Genomic DNA, 24,833 nt, shown 5'->3' with positions numbered 1-24,833 from the left:
AGGTGTTATGCCCATCTAGAGAGAGATTCTTCTTTTCCCATCATAGAAGTCTTCAGAGTTGTTTCTCATATTTATTTTTAACTTCTGTGTGGCTTCTAAATTAGATTTCTCTTTCACGGTCCTGTTTCCTCCTGTTTAATGGTCTTTACTAAGATCCTTGTCTTAATTGTTTAAATAATTTTTATACTTATAAGCTATGTTGTTAATAATACCTGATTAGGATGTCCCTGCCAGCCATCACTGAAGAGCAAAGCCACATGAAGAGCAAAAATCTTTTTCAATTAGATTTACCCACAGTGAAGTCAGAGTTAGCATTAGTAATTACTGACAAAACCCACAAATCAATGTCATAGCCTCTTTTCTTTTAATGAATATGCTCCATAATTTTCTTCTCAGTGTGGTTTGTTTATAGACAGTATTATTAGTGTAGTAGGCCCCCAATGTAACAACCCTATTCATTATAGAATAGAATTTGGAATGAGGTATATGTACCTTGTAGCCCACCAAAAAGATTGAAGTACTTAGATGCCAGGAAGCCCTTACTAAAAGTTGACCTTATATATGCCCCATAAATGACATCAGGGCATGAGTTAGAGAGCATTATGCAGAAAGCCATTGTATATAGTGAAATTTGGGTGCTAATTTTTTTTTTGCAGAAAATTAATGAGTTAGTCATCATAGTAGAATATATTTTATGGCTATAGTTAAAATCCCATAAATCTATTTAATCATCTTACATAACTCTTTTGCCAGCTTTAATTTATAAAAATAACCATATCCAAAGATAGTATTTGTGGTTGCTGTTTGTTTTTTGTTGGTATTCTCCAGACTTGGCTAAAATTCAGGTAACCAACAGCTTAGCTATTTCCAGCTTGCTGTGGTCAATGCTGTGGAAATTATTGCTGAGATAAATATACTTCTGCAGAGAACATGACGAGCACTGGCTGGATTGCCCTGAGCTTTCATCAAATACTAGCCAGAAAGAAATATGAATGTGGGAATGTCCATAACTCAGATTGTTCTCCAGTCTTAGCGATACGTGCTAAAGATGCAATTATGAATCATGACTTATGAGTTGAATTCAGGTCAGCAAAAGCGGCTAATTCTTTCTCCTCTTAACCACAGCTTGTATCCTTTTCTTCTTTGAAACGTTATCCCTGCTCTCTGGGAAGAATTCAATAGAAGATAACAGTAATGAGTTATCTGAGACTAAAGTGATTTTACACATTTGCTAGCAAGCTCTGAATAATAATACAATAGCCCAATGAAAGGAAAGTTAGTTACCCCTTTGAGCACAGCACAACTTTGTTATAATTTTTACCATACTTTTTATTAATGGATCAGTCTTTCAAATCTGTGAATTTGTAGTAGGTAGTCCCATCTCCTGCAAATTAACAAGTAAAAATGCACAAATCTCAAAGACGAAGTTGAAAATGCTGGCAGAGGTTTTTTCAGTAGAATTTGTCCTGTGTTTCCAAAATCAGTCAAGTAAATAAAAATTTCCTCTACCCAGCCCAAAACTTCACTACTCCCAGGCAGCTCTTACTGAATCTGTTGCTCATCCTTGAGGTGAAGGAATCTAAGGGCACAGTCACTTACTGTAAACACTTCAGGAAAGAAAAAAATATTTGAGAGCTGATGGAACAGCTGAGTTATAGGAAGAACCCCAGAAAATGATGCAAATGCTGTAGTGGAAAGGATTAAATTGATTAATGAATTTGATTTTTAAAATCCATTAATGTAGAGAAAAGTTTGAGGATAAAGAGAAACTAATTATAATGAAATCAATTCTTAAATTATCTTTTATTATTTTAAATTTAACATTTTGGGGATGCTGGGTGATTCCATGGAACTCAAGGAGCCAGGGAAGAAAACATGTAGAGAAGGGAGATTTACATTCCAATTGGACATTTCTCATTTGTGAATGAGGCAAAGGATTTAAAAGATAAACAGTAAGTGCAGGGTAACACATTTACTGACAGAAGTGGACTAGGTAGGTTTGACTTTATTGTTTCTTCTTCTACCCCTGTAACTCTGTGCTCTGGACTTCTAGCCCTGGATAAGTTCTCAGGTAGGTCCTGTAGCTTTTATTGCTGCTTTTAGGAACAAGAACAATCTTGTCAGTAATTGAAAAGTTCCATCTATTTGAATATAAAATGAAAGTTTGTATCCAGTTTACAGCTTGAGCCCTCCCCCGCTTGAGTCTGCAGTATGAAGAAGCTGCGTCCCCGCGTTGGTCTGCCCCTCCCTGATTGGCCAGCTCCTATTGCAGACCTCTCTAGAGTTAAGCCCAGGGAAAGATGACTAGAGTAGGCATGTCCAATGGAGTCGGTGCTGTTGTCAGGTGGCATTGGGTCTGTGTAGCAGTTGTACTGTTGCTGCCTCTTTCTTTCTTGGGGCCCTTTTATAGTTTTCTTAGCCTCAGGCTGGGAGCTTCTCACCAGTTCTTTTGACATAAGCCTTACCACTTCTGTTGTCTGCTCCCTCTGGCTGACCCTAAACCTCCCTCCAGATTCCCCTTCCCCCATCCCCTAGTCCTGGGTTTCTGATCTCTGCTCAGACATTTGCCTTTCTGGGAAGTCCCTTTTTAAGATGGCAGACAGTAGGCTCATTCATGGAGCCCTTATATAGCCTTGTAGGGAGCAGAGTCCTTAGTGTCACCCTGAGCGGAAGGACATCTCTTTTCCATGTAGCCCTTTCTCACACTCTCAGCTCTGTCACCAGGAAAATGTGTCCCTCGGCAAACTCTAGGGGACACTTGTCAAGCTTCTACATGGTTTCTTGAAGCCCTCATCACTCGGCTTCTGAAATTCTCCCTTTCTCCCTGAAAGTGCTCTCCAAAGGAATTCTTTACTTTATCCGTCTAGAGGTATGTGATAGGCTGTTGCTGATAGAACTGGTTTCACAGTTTTTTTGTATATCCTGCATAGTTGACTCAGCACTTCACTTTAGAATGTGAAAATATTTAGCACCCTCTGAATTATGGATTTATACATCTAACTTTGGGACCTCAACTAAAACTCTGAGACAGAGGGGAGCCCATTTTCGTATACTCAGATAATTAAAGTGAGTTTCAGGTATTTTGTTTCCTTCTTTTGGTTGTTCCCTTCAAACCTAAATTTTATCTCCCTAGTTATTACCTTTGATCTCATCAATCTGGATCTCATAGGGCGAGTTATATGGGGACCTTCACTACTGGTGGCTGTTTGTTAGATCCCTTCCCACAGACTCTGGGCAGTTTGTTCACAGGCAGTGAGGGAAGGAGCCACAGGTTGTGGGTGTGCCTGGGACCATCGTCTGTTCAGTCCGCCTGCTGAGGGCACAGGGACTGTCATCTGCAGGACTTCTGAAGCAATCCAGGACCTTTTCTTCTACCCACTGAAGCACAGCACGATCGTGTTTGAAAACCACAGCTTCAGTATGCAGTAAACACTGATTTCTGCCTGTGTTAATTTTTTATTTTATAGTTTGTGTGGCCATTAGAGGAAATAAGATTCAGATTTATAACCAAATGATCACTCTCCTTTTAATAACTGAATATAAAAACTAAGCATTGCTCTCATTAAATGCTACCTGAAACTCTTCCTTTCTTGATTTGTTATCTTATCTAGCAGATTTTAAAACCTAAGAGAAATTTTGAAACTCAACAGTTAGCAAGAGAGCTCATGAATAATTAAATTCCTCTAGAAATCCTCATAAGAGACCATTTACTTGTTCTTGGAATCCATATGCTAGTGAGTAATGGAATATACTTGCTGTACAAGCAAATAGGCATTCAGCTACTCACAGGAAAAGATGCTCAATGAGAAGAGAGAGGCAGAAAATTTCCCACACTAATTCCTAGCCCAGAAGGATCCAATTTTATCCCATGGTTTCCATATGTCAGTAACGCAATCCGTTATGTTGCAGTTGAATTGAGAAGTTCTCAACAAATAATTTTAAGATTTAGTCATTATTTCCTGAGGTTCACTAAACTAGTAATACTGCAGGCTAATGACTCAATTTTGTTTTAATTTCTTTGTTCATATTCTTAATACATATAGATTGTGCCCTATTACATAACACTTAATGTGGAAACATTCATTCTCAAGGGACAATTGTGGTTCTAACTCTATATAATTATTATTGAGTACCTTAAAATGGGAAACTTGGAGGTTTTGTATAATTTCTTTAATTAATTTTAAAACAGCATTTTATAACATGCTTTTCAGATAAAGTGTTTGTATTGGGAAGGAAAAAAACCTTAGCATCTCTTAAAGAGGCTTTTATTTTCCAGTTTCATAATTAGGATAGTTCCATCACAGTTATGCAGCCAACACGGAGAATATCTTGTAAGGCTGCCCTCCCAGAACATTCCAATTAAAGGAGGTGAGGCCCGGTAGAAAGTATCCTGTTGTATAAGTTTTGCCAGATCATAACTTTTCTCCATTTACCTCATCCCCCTCCATACATACACCCAGTTCATGAGCAGTTCTGAACAAGCCTAATTCCAAAACAAAACTGGGTGTAGCTACTTGGATCACCTTAGTTCAACCCACAATTATCTCCCTGTGACTATTTCAAGAGCCTCCCTCCCCATGGATCCACAGATCTATCTGCATAGGGTAGGCAGAGAATCTTTTATTTCCTTACACTAAAACCAATCAGCAGCTTTCCACTTGGAATAAAATCCTTTCTCCTTGCCAGGGCTCACAGACCCTGCCTGATAGAGCCCTACTGCTCGGGCTCATGGCATTCTCATCCACGCCACCCTCCTTCCTGTTATCTGATCCACCCAAGGTCTTCTACACCTCAGAACCTTTGCACTTGTTCTTCTGCCTGAAATGCTCTTCCTCCAGATCTTGAGGAACCCTCTGTGAGTTAACTTATCCTTCAGAGTTAGCTCACATGTCAGAGAGGCCTTCCTTGACACTGTCTCCAGCAGCCAACCCCTTAGCTGAGTTATTTCATATCTCCCATTTTAAAACCCCATCATATGTCTCCCAATCAGTAATTCTGCCTATTTGTCTGCTAAAATACCTGCTCTGTGACGCTAAGGGTGCTGTATACCTTGTTCATTGCTGAATCCTCAGTACAAACACAAGTGCTAATTGTATGGGCTCAGTAAATATTTGTTAAATGGAGAGGAGGAGGGGAATGAATGTTGTACGTAAACACTGTGTATGTATTGACTTTTTTCCGGTGTTCAATTACTGTTGAACCTACAGAGCTACATCTCTTGCCATGTTTTAATTATGTAAAACCGGTTGTATTTTCTCGTCAGTTTAATGTGATTGCAGTTGAATTGTGAAAGCTCTATTTCTGATTATAAACCTGGGATCATATGAAGTATCATTTTGAAATAGTTTACTTTCACCTTCTCCTTTTTTGCATGGGGAACTTTAGGGTCAAATCTAACCCTAAACTCACCCATATATATGAGGCTGACTTTCAGCCAGAATGCTGAATTACAATATTGAGGGGTTTCTGTGTGGTGGTAATCAGTGCCTGCTTGCTGTTACCGTGAGCCCTTTAGTGTCCTTCCCCACTTTGTTGGAAAGTCCCAGTGAGAACTGCAGGAGGTGGGCAAGGGTGTCAGGTCTGGGTACTATCAGGGGGATGATACTAAAACACTGGGATCCCAGTGAGCAAAAGCCTTGATGTCCGTCTGTCCCCACACAGCCATAACTGCCTCCTCACAGCCACCCGCTTATGGCTGCTTTAGGGAAATGCATCCTACACAGTGTAACATTTTTAAGTAACTTCACCAGCCATGTACCATTTGTGTTTAATACCCTGGTGTTGCTTAGTCTTTTCCCCTGAATATTAAAATAAGATTTTCTACTTTCTCAATATAGATACATCATGCTTTCTTTAACTGGTGTGTGGATAATCTCCCTCAAGAAGAGTTGAAGTTATCATACTGTAATTTCAATATCATCTTTACAGAGAATAATCTCATCATTATCACTGTTAAGCTTTCCAATACTGCAGTAATATCTATAGTAATTATTTACCTCTTAGAGTACAGATAAACTTGGTTCTAAAAACCTAGTTGTTTATATATATAAATTTTTAGAAACTTAGCTATGATGGGTCAGCTGAGGAACATGCCTTGATGCTCACTTACCCCTCTGCTGCTTTGGTACATACTGGAGGATGTTTGCTGTGATTAATCTGAAGTTAGTCACTTCTCAACAAAATTATGTTGAGGGTGGGATGTAGGGATTCATCTTTAATTTTCACTTCTCTGGGCTGCATTTTTTTTTAACCTCTGTGTTTCTGCTGTCTTCAAATGACACAGAGTACGTTTCCTGATGGGTGGACGTCATGGAGAGTTTAAGTTCCTGCCTCCCTCGGGCTATGCCCCTTGCTATGAAGCCTTACTTCCAAAAGAGAAGATGAGATTGGAGCCAGTCAAAGAATATAAACGTGATGCCGATGGTGTTAGAGATCTCTTGGGTACCACCCAGTTCCTCTCCCAAGCCTCTTTCATCCCATGTCCCATAGACACCAGTCAGGTAGGTTCAAATTGCCAGCAAAAGGCAACTGATATAGATGAAACAATAGAGCTAAATACTTCTTTCTTTGTTGTCTTTAAACCATTCTTAATATACATGCTCTAGAATTATTGTGTAATGTGAGCAACTATTACTCTTCACATTTTCACCATATGCATCAATGGAGCCCGTAAGGATTTCTCAATCAGTGAACATGTTGAGCACCTGCTACATGTGCTATATTCTGTGAAGGATAGACAGAAATATTTCTGTATTCTCTGGGAATTCTCAACCAAGTTAAAGCTGTAAGAAGCAAATGTATTATTTTTTAAAGGCCAAATGTAATAAATGCAAAATGAACAATATGCACCAGTAAATGCTAGAGAAATCCTTTAGGCTAGAATGTTTCCAGAAGTCTGCGTGGTAAGGGTGGAATTCATTTACAGCCTTTAATAAGCTTAAATGGGGAGAGTCTCCAGGGGTGATACAAAAGAAATGGTATAAATAAGGGCCTAGAAGTAGAAACACGTAGAAGTATAGACAGGTGGCAATGCATATTCTCATACGGCTTGGCTCTTGGAAGAGAGAGGAGCATGTAGAAGAGTTAGAAAATAAAAGGGAGAGAAACAGGGAATATCGTGGAGGGCTTTGAAAGTGCTGATAAATGGACATTTTCCTTTCCCTCCAGGGTCTGTATTTTGAGAGAGATGCATTCATATGGTATTACAAGGGGCGTGCAAGAGCTTTCAGCATTTTCTACACAGCAGGGCTATTTGAATCACTATTCTAGATGTTATAGAAAATAAATGAAAAGAGACCATGCCTCTAAGGCACTTGGGGTTAATAATTTGCAAGTATAGCTCTTTTAGCCTAGAGACTTTCTCTAGCATGTGTTTTTTCCATAATATTCATATGACCCTGTTACATTCATCTATGTGTATGCGTTCATGAGTTTGCTTCTTACCTCCTGTGGCTAATAACCATGTATTAGTCCATTTTCATACTGCTATAAAGAACTACCTGAGACCGGGTAATTTATAAAGAAAAGAGGTTTTGTCGACTCACAGTTCTGCATGGCTAGGGAGACCTCAGGAAACTTACAGTCATGGCAGAAGATGAAGAAGCAAACACATCTTCACAAGGCAGCAGGAGCGAGAGAGCGCGCGAAGGGGGAAGTGTCACACTTAAGCCATCAGATCTTGTGAGAACTCTATTATGAGGACAGCAAGGGGGAAGGCCACCCCCATGATCCAGTCACTTCCCCCAGGCCCCTCCCCTGATATGTGGGAATTACAGTTTGAGATGAGTTTGGGGAGGGGACACAGAGCCAGACTATCACTTCTGATAGCATTTCAGTATTTCTCTGCCTGCTTCATGGAGCACCTTGATATGGGGAATGAGAAAGTTGATAGGAAATTGGGAGGGGGTTGTGAACTAGAGGAGATCCTAAGAATTAGATCATCTGGGTCCTGTGTATTCTAGATGTCAGGGAGGAAAAACTTTTCTTCTACCCTCCTAGGCTCTGATTTTGGGGTCCTGTGAATTAAACTCAGATGGACAGATTAGCAAGAAGAAAAAAACAGATTTTAATCACCTGATAGGGAGTTCACAAAGAAATGTAAGTCAGGGAGGAAGTGAGAATTTGACACTTACATACCATCCTAATAGGGAAAGGAGATGGGGAGAAAGGCACTTCTGGGAAAATAAATGTCTTGGGGAAAGATAAATGATTCCTTAGGAGAACAGCTAAGAGATAGAGTCTGATTAAGTGTGGTGCTGACCTTTCTCTGGTGGTAAGGGTCCATCTCCCTCAGAAAAAAATTGTTGAATTCTTTTGGGGGGCTTTTTTTAAGGCAGATAAGAGGAGTCCAGAAAAAGTCTCATTCTGTATCAAAGTCTTCAACACAAAATAATCCTTATACCACTGTGGCATTTTCTGGGCTCTTTCATAGACAAGAAATGTGAGGACTACTCTCTGCCTGCTTGGGCACCAGCAGCCCTCCATGGATACAGGGCTGCTGGTGCCCAAGTAGGGAGAGAGTGGAAGCATGAGTGTGACTGCTGTCTGGGCTGCCTCTCCTGACTTAAGTAATCAGAAACATGTGTGTTATTCAGACAAGGCTTTCTAGAAGATGCTGGCCTCCACAAGAGTTCAAAAGAATGAGGTTTGGGAGGCCGAAGCGGGTGGATCACGAGGTCAAGAGATCGAGACCATCCTGGTCAACATGGTGAAACCCCGTCTCTACTAATACAAAAAATTAGCTGGGCACGGTGGTGCGTGCCTGTAATCCTAGCTACTCAGGAGGCTGAGGCAGGAGAATTGCCTGAACCCAGGAGGCGGAGATTGCGGTGAGCCGAGATCGCGCCATTGCGCTCCAGCCTGGGTATCAAGAGCGAAACTCCGTCTCAAAAAAAAAAAAAAAAAAAAAAAAAAAAAAAAAAAGAATGAGGTAAAGTTTTGATACGGGAGGAAAGAAGGTCTTGAACAAAGAATGAGAGTTCTCTAAATATGCAGAATTGAAAATTTGGAAATCAAAAATTAGAGAGAAATCCACAATACAGAACTTTGATGTCTAGACCCAAGGCTGAATTTGCATGGACCCTGAAACTAGGAAAATTTTGCTGGAAAATCATATAATAGGCAAATGTGCAAGGTGCAATTTATTATCTTAAATAAGAACTTATAATTTTTTAGAATCTATCATTCTGTGAAATTACTGTGAAAGGAGAAGTTAAATATAAGATCCTCACATAGTCAACTCTCCATTCTCCTTGGGGCACATTAACCAATTTGAAGATTAAGTATCTTCAGCTAGAGCTCTTAATGTATGGCCTAACCAGAGCCCTGTCTAGGGTCTGCCTCAGCAGTTTAATAAGCACTAGGATAAAAGACCTGATAGGGTTTGGCTGTGCATGCCCACCCAAATCTCACCTTGAATTGTAGTAATCTACACATGTCACAGGAGGAACCCAGTGGGAGATAATTTAATCATGGGGGCAGGTTTTTCCCATGTTGTTCTCATGATTGTGAATAATTCTCACAAGATCTGATGGTTTTATAAAGGAGAGTGTTCCTGTACATGCCCTCTTGCCTGCCACCATATAAGACGTCCCTTTGCTCTTTGTCTTCCGTCATGATTGTGAGACCTCCCCAGCCATGTGGGACTGTGAGTCCATTAAACCTCTTTCCTTTATAAATTGCCCAGTCTCAGATATGCCTTTATTATCAGCATGAGAACAGACTAATACAGTAAATTGGTACTGAGAATGGGGTACTGCTGTAAAGATACCCAAAAATGTGGAAGCAACTTTGGAACTGGATAGCACACAGAGGTTAGAACAGTTTGGAGAGCTCAGAAGAAGATAGGAAAATGTGAGAAGGTTTGGAACATCCTAGAGACTTCTTGAATGACTTTGACCAAAATGCTGATAGTAATATGGACAATAAGGTCCAGTCTGAGGTGGTCTCAGATGGAGATGAGGAACTTGTTGAGAACTGGAGTAAAGGTCACTCCTGCTATGCAAAGAGTCTGGTGACATTTTGCCCCAGCCCTAGAGATCTGTGGAACTTTGAATTTGAGAGAGATGATTTAGGGTATTGAGGGAAGAAATTTATAAGCAGTGAAGCATTCAAGAGGAAGCAGAGCATAAAAGTTTGAAAAATTTGCAGCCTAACGGTGCAATAGAAAAGAAAAACCCATTTCCCTGAAGAAATTCAAGCCCACTACAGAAATTTGCATATGTAACAAGAAGCCAAATGTTAAGCACCAAGACAATGGGGAAAATGTATCCAGGGCATGTCAGTGACCTTCGCAGCAGCCCCTCCCAGAGGCATAGAAGGAAAAAAATGTTTTCTGGGCTGGACCCAGGGCCCCCTTGCTTTGTGCAGCCTAGGAACTTGGTGCCCTGCAACCCAGCCACTTCACTCCAGCTATGGCTAAAAGGGGTCAAGATACAGGTCAGACCATGTCTTCAGAGGATGCAAGCTCCAGGCCTTGGCAGCTTCCACGTGGTGTTGATCCTGTGGGTGCACAGAAGTCAAGAATTGAGGTTTGGGAACCTCCACCTAGATATCAGAGGATGCATGGAAACACCTGGATGTCCAAGCAGAAGTTTGCTGCAGGTGTGGGACCCTCATGGAGAACTTCTACTAGAGGGGTGAGGAAGGGAAATACGGGGTTGGAGGCCCCACACAGAGTCCCCATGGGGACACTGCCAAGTGGAACTGTGAGAAGAGGGCCACTATCCTCCAGACTCAAGAATGGTAGATCCACCAACAGCTTGCACCTTGCACCTGGAAAAGCCACAGACACTCAACACCAGCTCACAAAAGCAGCTGGGAAGGGGCTATACCTTGCAGAGTCACAGGGGTGGAGCTCCCTGAGGCCATGGGAGGCCAACTCTTGTATCAGCATGACCTGGATGTAAGACATGAAGTCAAAGGAGACATCGTTTCAGAGCTTTAAGATTTGGCTGCCCTGCTGGATTTTGGACTTGCATGGGGCCTGTAGCCCCTTTGTTTTGGCCAATGTCTCCAATTTGGAACAGGTTTACTTACCCAATGCCTGTACCTCCATTATATCTAGGAAGTAACTAACTTGCTTTTGGTTTTACAGGCCAATGAGCAGAAGGGACTTGCCTTGTCTCAGATGAGACTTTGGACTTGGACTTCTGGGTTAACGTTGGAATGAGTTAAGACTTTGGGGGACTGTTGGAAGACATGACTGGTTTTCTAATAGGAAGATATGAGATTTGGGAGGGGCCGGGGTGGAATGAGAATGGACTAACACAAGACCCCATTTCCAAGCAGCCTACTTAGGATCCCCGAGAGATAATTATCAAGCCAATGTTACTCTGTCCCAGGTAGTCACTAAATGAGGTAATGGAAATTATGATTTAGGGTTATTTGTGGAGGTTCTGTCCACAGCAACTGCATTTTCCCCTTTCACCGAAGCCTTGTGGCTCCTCTGGCCTGCAAATCCACTTTCAGGTTATGATCAACTAAAGAGAACTTTAGTTTAAACAGATTCTTAATTAAGCAATAAAATCCAAATATAGTTATAACTTGTTTGATAATTTGCCCCACTTTGTTCCTTATCAAAAACATGCCGCTTTCAGTTGGCCCTATGTCTGTGGATTTTGTATCTGCAAATTCAGTCAACCACAGATTAAAAATATATAAGAAAAACACATTTTAAAAATGTTGTATTATAATCATTTACATAGAATTTACATTGTATTATAAGTAGTATAGTGATTATTTAAAGTATTTAATTTATATGCAAATATGCCATTTTATGTAAGGGACTTGAACATCTGTGGATTTTGCTATGGGGGAGGTGTCCTAGAACCAATCATCTGCAGGTGCAAAAGGACAACTGTGTTAACTTGACTTTTCAATAATTAGGTTTGGCCAGGCATGGTGGTTCATGCATGTAATCCCAGCACTTTGGGAGACCAACTGGGGAGGATCTCTTAAGCCCAGGAGTTCAAGACCAGCCTGGGCAACATCAGGAGACCCTGTCTTTACAAAAAAAATTTAAAACATTAGGCAACCATGGTGACATACACCTGTAATTCGAGCTACTCAAGAGCCTGAGGTGGGAGGATTATCTGAGCCCAGGAGTTAAAGTTTGCAATGATCTATGACTGCACCACAGCACTCTAGTCCAGGTGACAAGATGAGACACTGTCTCAAAAAATATGCAACGGGCCGGGTGTGGTGGCTCACACCTGTAATCCCAGCACTTTGGAAGGTCAAGGTGGGCAGATCACCTGAGGTCAGGAGTTCAACACCAGCCTGGTCAACATGACAAAACCCCATCTCTACTAAAAATACAAAAAAATTAGCCAGGCATAGTGGTATGCATTTGTTACCCCAGGTACTCCAGAAGCTGAGGTAGGAGAATCACTTGAACCTGGGAGGTGGAGTTTGCAGTCAGCAGAGATCACACCACTGCACTCCAGCCAGGGAGACAGAAAAAGACTCCATCTCAAAAAAAAATGATGATACTAATAATAATGATTAGGTTATATTAGGTTTTTTAAAAGTCTTTAATTAAGGCACATAACAATTATAGCACGTTTTAAATATTGTTGCTTTTCTCTGTGATGTTCTTATACATCACAGATGTGATGTACTTTTTGTACAAAACAATATTTTTTCCATAGGCACTTACAATCCCCCAAAAAAGGATTTTTTTAATAGTGAAACTTTAAATGGAGAAACACTGATAATTATTATAATAGAGCAGGGACTGCAGGGGCCAGGCAGGTGATGGAGAGGTCAAGCACGCAGGTCCTCCTGAAATTGATGGTTAGTTCTCAGCTCCATCTGACAGATGCCAGGCAAAAGTATGGGTCCAGTGTTAGCCATCTGCTAAGTTGCCAAAAGAAACTAGAAATCTGGAGTTTCATATGAAATCTACCGTTTCTTAGGGATTGTCAACAAATAAACATGAAAATGATAATTTTTAAAAACCTGAGCGGGGGGCGGGAAACCTGGGCTCCCAGTTTGTGACCTTTGTGGAGAGATAGGAGCAAGATACCAGGAAAATAAAGAGGAACTCTCCCTTTAGGTAATCAGGGGAGACTTCTCAAAAGTGGTGACATTTGAACTAAATGCAGGAGGATAAATGTTGAAGGAATTTGCTAGGTGCTGAGGAAGGGTGTGTGTGGGTGTATGTGTGGGTGTGTGTATGTGTGTGTGATTTGCACAGTGGGAAGCATTAACAAGGATTAAGGTTGCAGATGCAAGGGCACAGAACCGTGAAACAGTGTGGTCTTTGGGGAGAATTTCAAGAAGTTTGAAAAGGATGTGTTTGTGGAGACTGTGATGAGAACTAAAGAAGAGCACTCTGTGTGTGGTTAATACATCTAGTCTTAGTGTCAAGGAACACTTGGGGGACACTACAGAATGTTTTGATATGATTTTTGTTGTTGTAGATTCATCCTACTGGCTGCAGTGTAGAGGATAGATCAGTGGGGAGCTGGGGAGGCCAATTATAAGGCTCTTGCGGTGGTCCAGGGAGAAAACAATGAGGTTGAGTGATGGAGAGAAAGGGATTCCTCGGAAGGACACTTAGGAAATGAACATGGTAGGTTTCCTGACTGATTAGATGGGGGAGTAGTGCCAAGGGAAAGACAGTAGGATGACTTACAGGCTTAAACAGGTAGTAGGGCCATTCAACAAAAAGAGAAAATAAAAACAGGAAGAGAAAAAACATTTTGAAGGAAAAATAACGAATTCAGCTTTGGGTAACATATTGAGCTCACTTTAATGGAAAAATTCTGTAGGTAGCTGGAACCATGAGTCTAAACTTCAAGAAGACCATGGTTAGAAATGGCCTGACTTGGGAGTGATCATCTACTGGGTGAGAGAGCATGGAGTGAGAGGAAGTAAGGTGAGGCAGGCATTCACATGTGAAGAACATACAGCACATATACCTACAGAAAAGACTGAGAGGCAACGGTTAGAGAGGCAGCAAGGAGCAGAGAGGAAGCCAAGAAAGGAAGGGGAGAAGGGTTGGAAGCATGTGGGTCAGGCAGTGAGGTCGCGTACTGCACCTCCTCCTGGGTGATGTGCCAGTGAATTCAAGTGGGGCGCCTGACTCCTATAGATTTTATGATAGGTTTCAATACAATCAATTCTAATAGTTCTGGCTGTTTGCTTGTTCCTTTTCCTTTAGGTTGTTTTACCGCCTCACCTAGAGAAGATCCGAGACAGGCTAGCTGAAAACATCCATGAGCTTTGGGGAATGAATAAAATAGAGCTTGGCTGGACTTTCGGCAAGGTATGTGTCACAGTGGCCAGGCTGGGGTGGAGGGTGGGATTGCCTTGGTACCTGGAAAGTTTCTTCCTGCTGCATGCCTAGTTTTCATTGCATTCACTTGTTAGACACAATGGGAAGACCAGGTCTTCACAGAAAGAACTAAGTCTGTCCCCCTTCTTACTCCCAAATACTGGTTTCCTTTATTTGGAATATATCATTGATTCTCAGCACCTGCTTCAAAATACTCGCATCCCTCCTTCAGAAAAAAGTTGTCCTCTCAGTGTGGTTAGTGAAAAGTGGCTGATTCATTGTTATGAATCAGAAGTTGTTTAATATGGTTTTAAGATGTAACGCTAAGATTAATGGACACTCAGATGAGGTTAGGGAGTCTTTCACTAGAAATCATTTTTCAGAGAGGATATAAGTTGACTGTGTTCCATGATTTGTGTGAGGTCATGTCTGAGGGCAGAAGGATAGGTAAGTTCTGAAGCTTCCTGTAAACCAGCACTCTCAAACGACATACATTCTAGCTTAGTTACTGACAAGATCTCTGCTCTCCCACACTTCTGTATTTATATAGCTACCATAAAATATTCTCACCACATGAGGATAGCTTCACTGTTGAACTCCTAATATCTAGCTCAGGGTCTGTCATGTACTACAGGGATTCAACAAATGTTTGTTGAATAAATTAATGAATTACTTAATGTCTAGAACTGCGCTGTCTAATACAAAGTCATGAGTCACATGTGGCTACTGAGTACTTGAAATGTGACTAGTTTCAATTGAGATGTACCTTAAGCGTAAAATAGTCACCATATTTTGAAGATTTAGTGTGGAGGAAAAAGTAAAATACCTCATAAACAATTTCTTATATCTGTTACTTAAATTGATTAAAATGATTATTTTGCATTTATTAGGTTAAATAAAACACATGATTAATTTCAGCTCTTCTTTTTGACTTTCTAATGTGGCTACTGGAAAATTTGAAATTACACATGTGCTTCACATTTGTGGCAACTTTATGGTTCTTCTGGACAATGCTGGTCCAGATTCTGTAGCCTGTCCTGTACTGAAGAATGTTCCTCTTCAGTAACATTATGGTTACACGAATTTCAGAGGAACAAGATCATGGCTACCACATGTAACATTGCTTCTCTAGGAAAGTATGTTCTAAATGCAGATGCCTGTCTAGAAATAAATCCACAGAGCACAAACCACTGACAACTTGGAGACTGTGTGTCTCATTGACTAGAGAGATCATCTGTTTGCCTATCAGCAAGTTGCTGTCTTTGTCTTGCCTGATACAGATTGCCTGGACTGTGTTTCAAAGTATGTTCTGTTCTGTTTTCCCATGCAGTGCCAGCTGTCAAAACTTAAATCACATTCTTTCTTATGTCACCACCTAGATACGAGATGACAATAAAAGACAACATCCTTGCCTTGTGGAGTTTTCAAAGCTCCCCGAAACTGAGAAGAATTATAACCTGCAAATGTCGACTGAAACCTTAAAGTGAGTGTTTAATTGAGCTGAAGTTTTACTAACAGTGAGTAGATGATTTAATGCATTATAACTAAACTGAAAAGATATGTCTCTTGCTTGAAAACATGGCATATTCTAATAAATTAGAGGGGATGGTGATTATTCATGTCACAAGAGGATTTAGCATAACCCTCCACCATTATTATTGACTATATATATGTTTCCTAAGAAACCATTTGCTGTTTGATAGGGACAGAGAAAAGGTAAGAGTCAGAAAAAAAAGAAACATAGAATCAAAGGATCAAGTACCTTCTGCAGTTCACATTAAATAAAGGAAAAAAGATAAAGCATTTCTAAAACCCATTGGGAAACATGATTTGATTTACTAAAATTCAGTTTTGAAATAACTTTCACTTCTCCATGAGACTACCCATGGGCCTAATTTAGACCTTAACTTTTCTAGCCCAAATTGGTATCTCCCATTTTGAATTCTTTGGGGGCTTGTTCCCTGTTCTCTTGTCTTTGTATTTGCCTGTCCTCTAGTTGTTACTGCAAAATGTTTTAACTTTGTGGTTTTGTTGGCTTAACGATGCTCTGTAAGGGCCCTTGTCCAACAGGCTCACATGTGATGCCTTCAATTACATTGGTGCTTCTTGAGGGCACAGCTTTGTACTTCATGGTGCTAAGCACAGCTCACGCACTTATAGGCATCATGCAGTAAATATTTACTGACCTGTGGGCTGGATATCATAATTCTATCTGTTCCATAGAATTGGAAGCAGCATATAATTCTAATGCAAATTTATCAACTGGAAAAACGTCTGCAAGAGGGGCAATTAACAAACTTCTCTTTTATAATCTTATGCTTGCTATCGTCTAAACCAGGAGTTGGCAAATTATGGCCCATGGGATAATCAGACCAGCTACCTATTTTTGTAAATAATTTTTTTATTGTAACAGAGTAAAGCTCATTGGTTTGCCTATTACCTATGGCTGGCTTTGCTCTGTAATGACAGAGTTGTAGCTGTGACAGAGATGTATGGCTCACAAAGCCTAAGGCGTTCACTCTCTGGCCCCTTACAGAAAAAGTCTATTGAACCCTGGTCTAAATGAATGGCTGTTCTCTGTTTTCAACTCAGACGTGAGTTAGGGTTCCTGCTGTTCTTAACACTGCAATTGACCTTAGTCTTCTGTATGTCACAGAACCCTCCTGGCCCTGGGGTGCCACATTGCCCATGTTAACCCAGCTGCTGAGGAGGATCTCAAGAAAGTCAAACTTCCCAAAAAGTAGGTGATTTTCTTAATGGTTCAAGACTTTAATGCTTCAGCCTGAATTTTTAACTCAGGAAGGTGGTAGCAAGATGGACAACAGCCCACATACTTGCTAGCACCAGCTCAGAAGGGCTCCCCTGTTTCCTAGATGGCACTGAAGCCCTCAGATAGAAGCCTGGTGAAGAAGAATTTTAGGGTTTTCCTTCTTTTCGCCCCTTCTACCTGGACCTCACACTAGTATTGTTGGTTTTGAGCCTGGAGGTATGGAGACCTCAGATGGATGCACTGTCTTTGTTCTATAAAAATAGCATTCAGCACAAAAGCTTAAAAATGGTTCACAGCCATGGCAGAGAGTCACTCTGGCTTTGGACCAGCCTTATACCTCCTTTGTGGAAGGGGTATCTCTGCCACCATTCATTGGGCCCCCTGGATCTGCCTGTGTCCTCCTCTCCCTCTCTCCCGATACATTCAGATGGAGTTGCACACTTCTTGTCCTTGCACATTCAAATGTTTGCTCAGTGACACATCCACTGGCTCCCTTGCTTACTTGCTCTCATGCATGCCAGCAGATGTTTAGATGGATTCGCACACAGGTGTCATCATTACTTAGAAGCCAAGCAATGCCAGCTCTAATCAAACGTTTATCTTCCCCTTCTTTCCTCTTAAACTCCCACGCTCCACTCTGACACATGCAACTCCTAGAACCAAGCAAAGCACATGTGACAGGCTGCAGTGGAGGGACAGGCTGCTGGCCAAAGCTGCTGTGGTCAGGACGCAACAGTCAGTGCATGCTGACTCTGCCCAAGAGCAGCGTCCTGAATAGGTGGATGCAGGACATTATCTTACACCTACCTACAGAGGACCCTGGATCTCATGCTGCTCAGAGGTCCTGGATGGATGGAGCCCTGGTCTATGAGTCATCACTGTTGGAGTCTGGCTCTCATCTAGGCAGTCATTGGCCCTAGGGTCATAGATACCTTTAAACTCAGATTCACACATAGCTATGACAAGCTGCTTTCCTGAGTTTCACTCCACAGTGTGACCCAGTCTTCTCCATTTACATGATATGTCTACCTAGAGCTCTTCTACTTCCTCCCATTATCAAGTTACAGAGATTTGATGCTGTGACTCTTAGACTGGACAGCTAACTGCTAAGATCACTTTAAGTTCAAAAATTATCTGACACCATGTTTTTTTTAATTCTGAAAGTAAAAGTTTAGCTTTATAGGCCTGAGTGATTATTCTGTGCTGATTTATAAGGAAAGATTTGACTCAAGGTCTTGTTCTTGCCAATCTGGTTTTGACTTTTTGTGTTTTTGTAGTGGGACGGAGGACTTCTGGTAATGTTGTAGCATGCTGGATGTGCCCATTATTTGTAGAGAACAGAAGTAGTTTTCGTAGAAACAAAGATGGTTTGTACTGACCATCTGCTTTTTCCAAGTCTTCTTTGAAATATGTTACATATGTTGGGAAGAAGGATGATAGATTAAGGGCTTCATCTATAGACTTGAAACAGAGCTGAGCTTTTTGTTCAGCCAAAGAATGGAACCCCTGACTGTAGCCTCATTTGTGTAGCATTCTTACCATGTGCTCTTGGTCTAAAATCTGCAGTGAGAAACTCATACAGATCTGTTAAAAATGTATACTTTTACATTTGCTTGTAGCTATATGATGTCCAATGGCTATAAGCCAGCCCCTTTGGATTTGTCTGATGTGAAGCTCTTACCTCCTCAAGAAATTTTAGTGGATAAGCTTGCAGAAAACGCACACAATGTTTGGGCGAAAGACAGAATAAAACAGGGATGGACCTATGGCATCCAACAGGTAAGAACTGCTGGGTCAGGCATGCTGGAAAAGTTAGAAGACAGGATCATCCATCCACATGCCATTTTGCTTTGTTGTGTGTTAGATCAGAAGGAAGAGGTTACCTTTGCACTCTATCCCTCACACCTCAATGTGTTCATTATTTATGGAATCATGAGGCTGGACAGAATTTGCAATGGTCACATCATAGCTAAGCAGTATTTCTGAGATGGTCCCATGGATCTACTGCTGAGGATAAAATGGAAGGGAGACTAGTCCAGCAGAGCAGCAAACCAGCCTGCCCAAAAGCCTTTGCCTCCTTACTTCAGTCCATTGGGCCATGGATTGCTGGGCAGAGGTGTTGGTCTGAGCAGTAGGCAACTTGAAAGGCAGAGCACAGCAAGAAATTAGACAGAGTTTAACCTCAAACCACCTGGCATACCTCTTTCCTTGAGGTGGTGTATCTCATCTTAGTAACCACCAGTGGTAGGGTTAGTATCAGGGAAGTTCAGGAGTGGCTGTGTGCACATTAGTTAATTCATACTGGAGCCTTCAAACCTGCACACATCTGGAAGCCAGGAAGAACACAACTATGGAAACCATGGGATAGAGGGGAGGAGCAGGGAGTGAAGAGATTCAAAATAGCATGTTATATGTATGAGTTTGGGCGACTTATCACTACAATTGTTCCTACCGTCTTCTTAAAACCTCCTAAGGAAATGAGAAGGACGTTGCTACAAATGTGTGCCCTTTGCCATAAAATAAACACACTGTGGCTCTGCCACCTTTTCTGATGTTTCTCCAGGAAGACTTGTTAAGCCATCATGAGAAGGCTATAGTAGCTTAAATCATAACATGATCTTCCATAGGGAAATCATTACACAAATCTCCGTCTGCCTTGCCTTGAGAATGGAGGTTTCTAAGCAATTTTGTGATGTTTCATTTCACTTGCAGGCTGGTATTATTAAAAGTGTTTTCTAATGCTAGCTTTGAGCATCAGTAAAATGTTTCCATTTATACTCATTTCATCCTGAGAAGAAGTGGCATATGTACATTGGTAAATATGAAGGCACCGAGGGAAGAGCTAATAGACGTAGAATAGCCAGAAAGCCAGGACTGTTGCTGGGAATATGTGAACAGGGCGAGCTGTGGTGAAGGCGAAATGTTTTCTTGGCACCTTTTTTCTCTGGCTTCACATAGGATTTGAAGAACAAACGAAATCCCCGTCTGGTGCCATATGCGTTACTAGACGAGCGTACCAAGAAGTCAAACAGGGACAGCCTGCGGGAAGCTGTGCGCACTTTTGTTGGTTACGGGTATAACATTGAGCCATCAGACCAAGAACTAGGTAATGAGTTGAGAGTGTTTATTTTTCCCCCAGTTTAGTAAACAGGTCATCTTCTTGGGGCATCCTAACTTCAAATAGGTCTAACTTGAATGATTGGAAATAGTATTGGGGTTGAAGAGCACTAAACTATATGGTGTGATTTTTTTCTTTAACTGGGGAGACCGTGTTTGATATAAACCATCATCCCATTGACAGATTTTCTGCAATGACCACTTCTGTGACTTATTCCCACAAGGAATACATTATCTTTTTAGGTGGCTCAGCTTTTCAGAATACCTGATCAAAAACCACTTCACTGCTTTTTTATTTCCAAATGTGTGAATATCAGCTTACTTTTAGATCAGGTAATCACATCTCCAAATTAAAGCTTGTGCAGATTAAAATCAACAATTTTAAATTGATGAGCATGTTATTGTCATCTCATGCCCCAGGAAGTATTGTAGACCACAGGGGCAGAATTCTAAGTTGTTAAGGGGATGGTTTACGAGTCCAATCTGGGTTCATAGCTTTGCTCTTCCGTTTATTGGCTCTGTGACCTTGAATAAATGATTTTACCTCTTTGAGGCTGAATTTCATCATCAGTAAAATGAAGACAATATTACTTACCTTGTAGGACTATTGTGAGGGAAAACTGAGAAATGGTCTCTAAAGGGTCTACTATGAAGCAGTCCCTCAGTCAGTGGTAGCTTGTATGGTGATGATGGTGATGGTCTATTATGAACAGAATGCTGTACTGGATAGTAGTCAGCCTATAGTCAGTCTTAGATATTGTCCTCAAACTCTTTTGAGTAGCGCTACCTAATTATTGAAAGTTTATGTTTTCTCTCTCCCTTCCACACCTTCTGTTCACCTTCCTTCTCACAACAGCTGACCCGGCTGTGGAGAAAGTCAGCATAGACAAGATCCGGTTTTTCCGGGTAGAGCGATCTTATGCAGTGAGATCTGGAAAGTGGTATTTTGAGTTTGAGGTGGTAACTGGAGGAGACATGCGAGTCGGCTGGGCCAGGCCAGGCTGTCGTCCTGATGTCGAGCTGGGGGCCGATGACCAAGCCTTTGTGTTTGAAGGCAGCAGGGTGAGTCTATATATTTGTATCATCCACACATCCTCAGACCAGGTTTTCCTTCTCCTAACATTTTTCTGGAAGCTCAGATTACTGAGTGTCTGGATCTCTGGCTTCAAAGTGAGTGGCCCAACCACTGACTAATGTAGACATTGAATGAGCATCACCTAGTGACTGTTTCTTTGCTCTTCACTCTGTTGAATGGGAGCACCGTACCCCAAGTTCTTTCTACAGTCACCTCCATATTTGCTCCTGTATCCAAGCCCATTGACTCCACTCCAGAGGTAACTCAAAGATCACTATGCAGTCGGTATGTCAGGAAATCTGACCAGTTTTCCCTAGAGAGAATCCTGATTACTGTCATAGCTGTGACTAGAAATCAAGAGACTTGGGCCACCTTGTGTGTCTTGATTTCATTTAGAACATAGACCACTCCTCCCTGTGAGTTATCCTTGAGCGCCCCATAGAAATTATGTACCACTACTAGTTAGGAAATATTGCAGATGTGGTTTCTCCAGCCACAGGGGTTTCTAGGAACTCCATTTCTCTAAGCCCTAGAGTCTTGTTTTCTAGGGCCAACGTTGGCATCAAGGAAGTGGGTATTTTGGGCGCACTTGGCAGCCAGGGGATGTGGTCGGATGTATGATTAACCTGGATGATGCTTCAATGATCTTCACGTTGAATGGGGAGCTGCTGATCACCAACAAAGGCTCTGAACTTGCCTTCGCTGACTACGAGATTGAAAATGGTAAATCTAATACCCTCTGCCAACCCCAGCTCCATGAGGCTAGAGAAAAATACAGGGCAAGCTGAGTAAGCTCCTCTTCTTCCTTTTTTGGCCTACCTTGTCCTTTGCACATCTGAAACCCTAATGGTGAAGACAATCCCTTAGAGTAGCAATTTCGAAGAATTAGGGGAGATAATGGTGATAGTAGGTGTGTGCAGTGTCCCTATAAATTCTGAACTCTTAGGTAGGTTAACCAAGAAGATAATTCCCTGCCCTGTGTCTTGTCATTTAAAGATTCTCCAGGTTTCCCAGTATTAGAAAATTATTATTGTACATGACTAATGTCCTTGACAGGAGAGAAAAATCAGTGAATTAAATAATTATCCTTTTATTCTGATTTGAATTGTCAGTCTGCATGTTTGTGTAATTGAACTTGATGCTTTGAAGAGAACCATTGAAATATGAAAGTTAGATTTAGCTATTTCCTTGAATGAAATAGAATTTGTTTTGAAATTCAGACACACTGTGAAACCCAACAAGAGTTACACATATTAATGTTCATGAATAGACCACAGTCAGGGGAGTGCTTCCAGCTACACAAAGGAGGAACTGGAGCTTATTATTTCTTGTCTATATAACTACATTATATACCCAAGACTGTTGGTACATAGGGGAAAGAGTGTACTGCAAGTCAGTGGACTTGCTCCTAACAAGCTCAGTGGCTCCCAAGGAGTCTTTGTTTGACCTCTCTGGCCTTTACTTTCTTCATCTGTATGAGAGAACAAAAGGATTGATGAAATAAAATCTCACGTTCTTCCCAGATATAAAATTCAACGGCAATGACTTAACACCTGCTGTGTGAATGCCCTCATGCCTGGTGCTGTGCCACACTCTGTTTCCTCCTCACTGACGAGAAGGGCATTGTTCTGGGTCAGGAGACATGGGCTCTCACCCTGCCTCTGTTCCTGCCTGCCCAGGACATCTTAGTTGACCTTATTTACCCATTTGGGGCCTCATTTTCCTCTCTGTAAATGATGAGGGCTCCTTGTAGCCCTAAATTTCTGAGACTTTACAAAAAGAAATATTTCCTACCTAGAAAGCTAAAATGATACAACTACATAGGCAAGAAAGCACAAATACATGGACTGTGTATATGTAATATACATGCTGTTTGTTTACGGAGCATTTTTAGCTTTATAAATGACTTTCACACTTTTTTCAGACACCTGTTGTCTACAATATGCATATCCAACTGTATCTTTCAGGGTTTTTCTAAGAGCCAAATATTTGGAGAAATAAAAAGGGTATAAGTCATGTATTTTCCTGAAAAGACAAGTGACCAAAGTCAAATGGGGTCATATTTCAATGCCTTCTGAAAGGTTTAAAATCAAGGTTTTAAAGAAATAATTCTGTTTTTGGAGACAGGTGAGAAAGACGTTGCCAGAGGAAGGAATGGCTTCTGTGCTGGTTCAGAGGCAAAGGAGAGGAATGCTGTGGGTAGACATCAGAGCAGTATACAAGGACCACCAGATGCTTCCCAGGCACCCTCCTCATACAGTGCCTGTCTTCTGAGGCCAAAAGGAAAACAGTCTAGGAGATTTAGGCACATGTCCAAGGAAAGTCGTTCTCTGGGGTAGAAAGAGTCCAAAACTCAGGGCCTTTTCTTGGCTCTACTATTGTGTGAACTGGAAGAGGTTACTTGTCTATCGAACTCTAATGGGGAGATAAGAATCTTAAATGCTGTGCAGAGTTACAAGAACTTTGGAAAGTCCAAAGCCTTGATACTCAAAGTATGATCTGCTTGTTAGAAATGAGGAATCTCAGCCCCACCCCAGACCAGAATCTGAATCTGCATTCTGACCAGACACTCTGGTGATTCGCATGCACACTGAAGTATGAGAAGCAGTGGTCTAAAGCATATGCAAATGTGAGTAGTAGCAATATTAGGGAGCTCATTTTTTAGTTGTAAATAAGATGATAATAATGCAAAGCAGTAAGTTATCAGTGGCAAGTGACTAATACAGAATGAAAAGTCTATATGAATGGGATTTGAATTGCATGTTAAATAAAGAATACAAGATATGTATGTCTAAGGAGAATGGTAGTCCTGTCAGGGGATGTAACGAGTAGTTCTGTGGCTACAGGAAGCTGTAGGAAAGGATGGAAGATTTGTGTGTGGAATGTATGGATGAGGAAGCTGGAAAGGTAGATAAGGTGCAGATTATAGGCTCAAATACTGAGATGCAGCCTTTTCGTTCAACAAACTATTGTCTTCTCCGGCCCAACCACCCTCGAACTTCACCCTCTAGGGAATAAGGGGCTGTTACAGGGTTTGAGCAGAGGAATACTATAAAGGAGAGGGATATTTGAGCATAACTGCTTTTAGAGATCTTCTGTATTGTAATGAAAGTAATGTGCCATAGGCCTATTGTGTACAGAAATGTGATTTGACCTTCAGAATAACAAAGTATTATTAGGATGCTGTTTAATAATAGAATTGTCCTGTAATGTGTTAGCACATTATACTGTAGTATTATATCACACTTTAATAACACAGAGACAAGATCATTAGAAAGCTCTTTCAGTTCTACGATGGCTCGTGAGCTGGTGGAAGGGTAGTTATAAGGAAGTTGACATGTTGTTCTTTCATGACAGTAGCCCAGAGGCCTGGAATAACCACATGGCATCTCTCTTCTCTCTGACTCAAGTGGAAAGAGGTAGCAATTTTTGCCTTGAGTTGTTAGGAAAAGCATTTGTTGAAAATAAAACATTTTATGCATTGTAGCGCTGCCCCCCGATTCCATAAAGCAAAATGCCCTACATGCTTGTGTTCTTCTGGCTGCCAGCATGTCAGCTTTGATTTCAGCCATTACCCCAGTGGGAGCTGT

At 41.3% G+C, this 24,833-nt stretch overlaps 1 protein-coding gene across 2 annotated transcripts in view; it reads left to right on the top strand.

Annotated features, from left to right (window-relative positions):
- Positions 1 to 24,833, top strand: part of RYR3 (ryanodine receptor 3) — a 563,010-nt gene that overhangs the window by 302,610 nt on the left and 235,567 nt on the right. For both annotated transcript variants that reach the window (XM_064374821.1, XM_064374822.1), the window contains exons 20-27: positions 6,284 to 6,500; positions 14,168 to 14,272; positions 15,661 to 15,764; positions 16,938 to 17,021; positions 18,671 to 18,830; positions 20,010 to 20,157; positions 21,025 to 21,230; positions 21,792 to 21,966. In XM_064374821.1, coding sequence (XP_064230891.1) covers positions 6,284 to 6,500; positions 14,168 to 14,272; positions 15,661 to 15,764; positions 16,938 to 17,021; positions 18,671 to 18,830; positions 20,010 to 20,157; positions 21,025 to 21,230; positions 21,792 to 21,966 — 1,199 coding nt within the window. The remainder of the gene's footprint in view (positions 1 to 6,283; positions 6,501 to 14,167; positions 14,273 to 15,660; positions 15,765 to 16,937; positions 17,022 to 18,670; positions 18,831 to 20,009; positions 20,158 to 21,024; positions 21,231 to 21,791; positions 21,967 to 24,833) is intronic.

Source organism: Aotus nancymaae, unplaced genomic scaffold, assembly GCF_030222135.1.
Source record: "Aotus nancymaae isolate 86718 unplaced genomic scaffold, 86718_ANA_hifiasm-v0.15.2.pri h1tg000011l, whole genome shotgun sequence".
Taxonomy (NCBI): Eukaryota; Metazoa; Chordata; class Mammalia; order Primates; family Aotidae; genus Aotus; species Aotus nancymaae.
The sequence above is the reverse complement of the archived record's forward strand: the minus strand, read 5'-3'. Positions and strand labels throughout refer to the sequence as shown.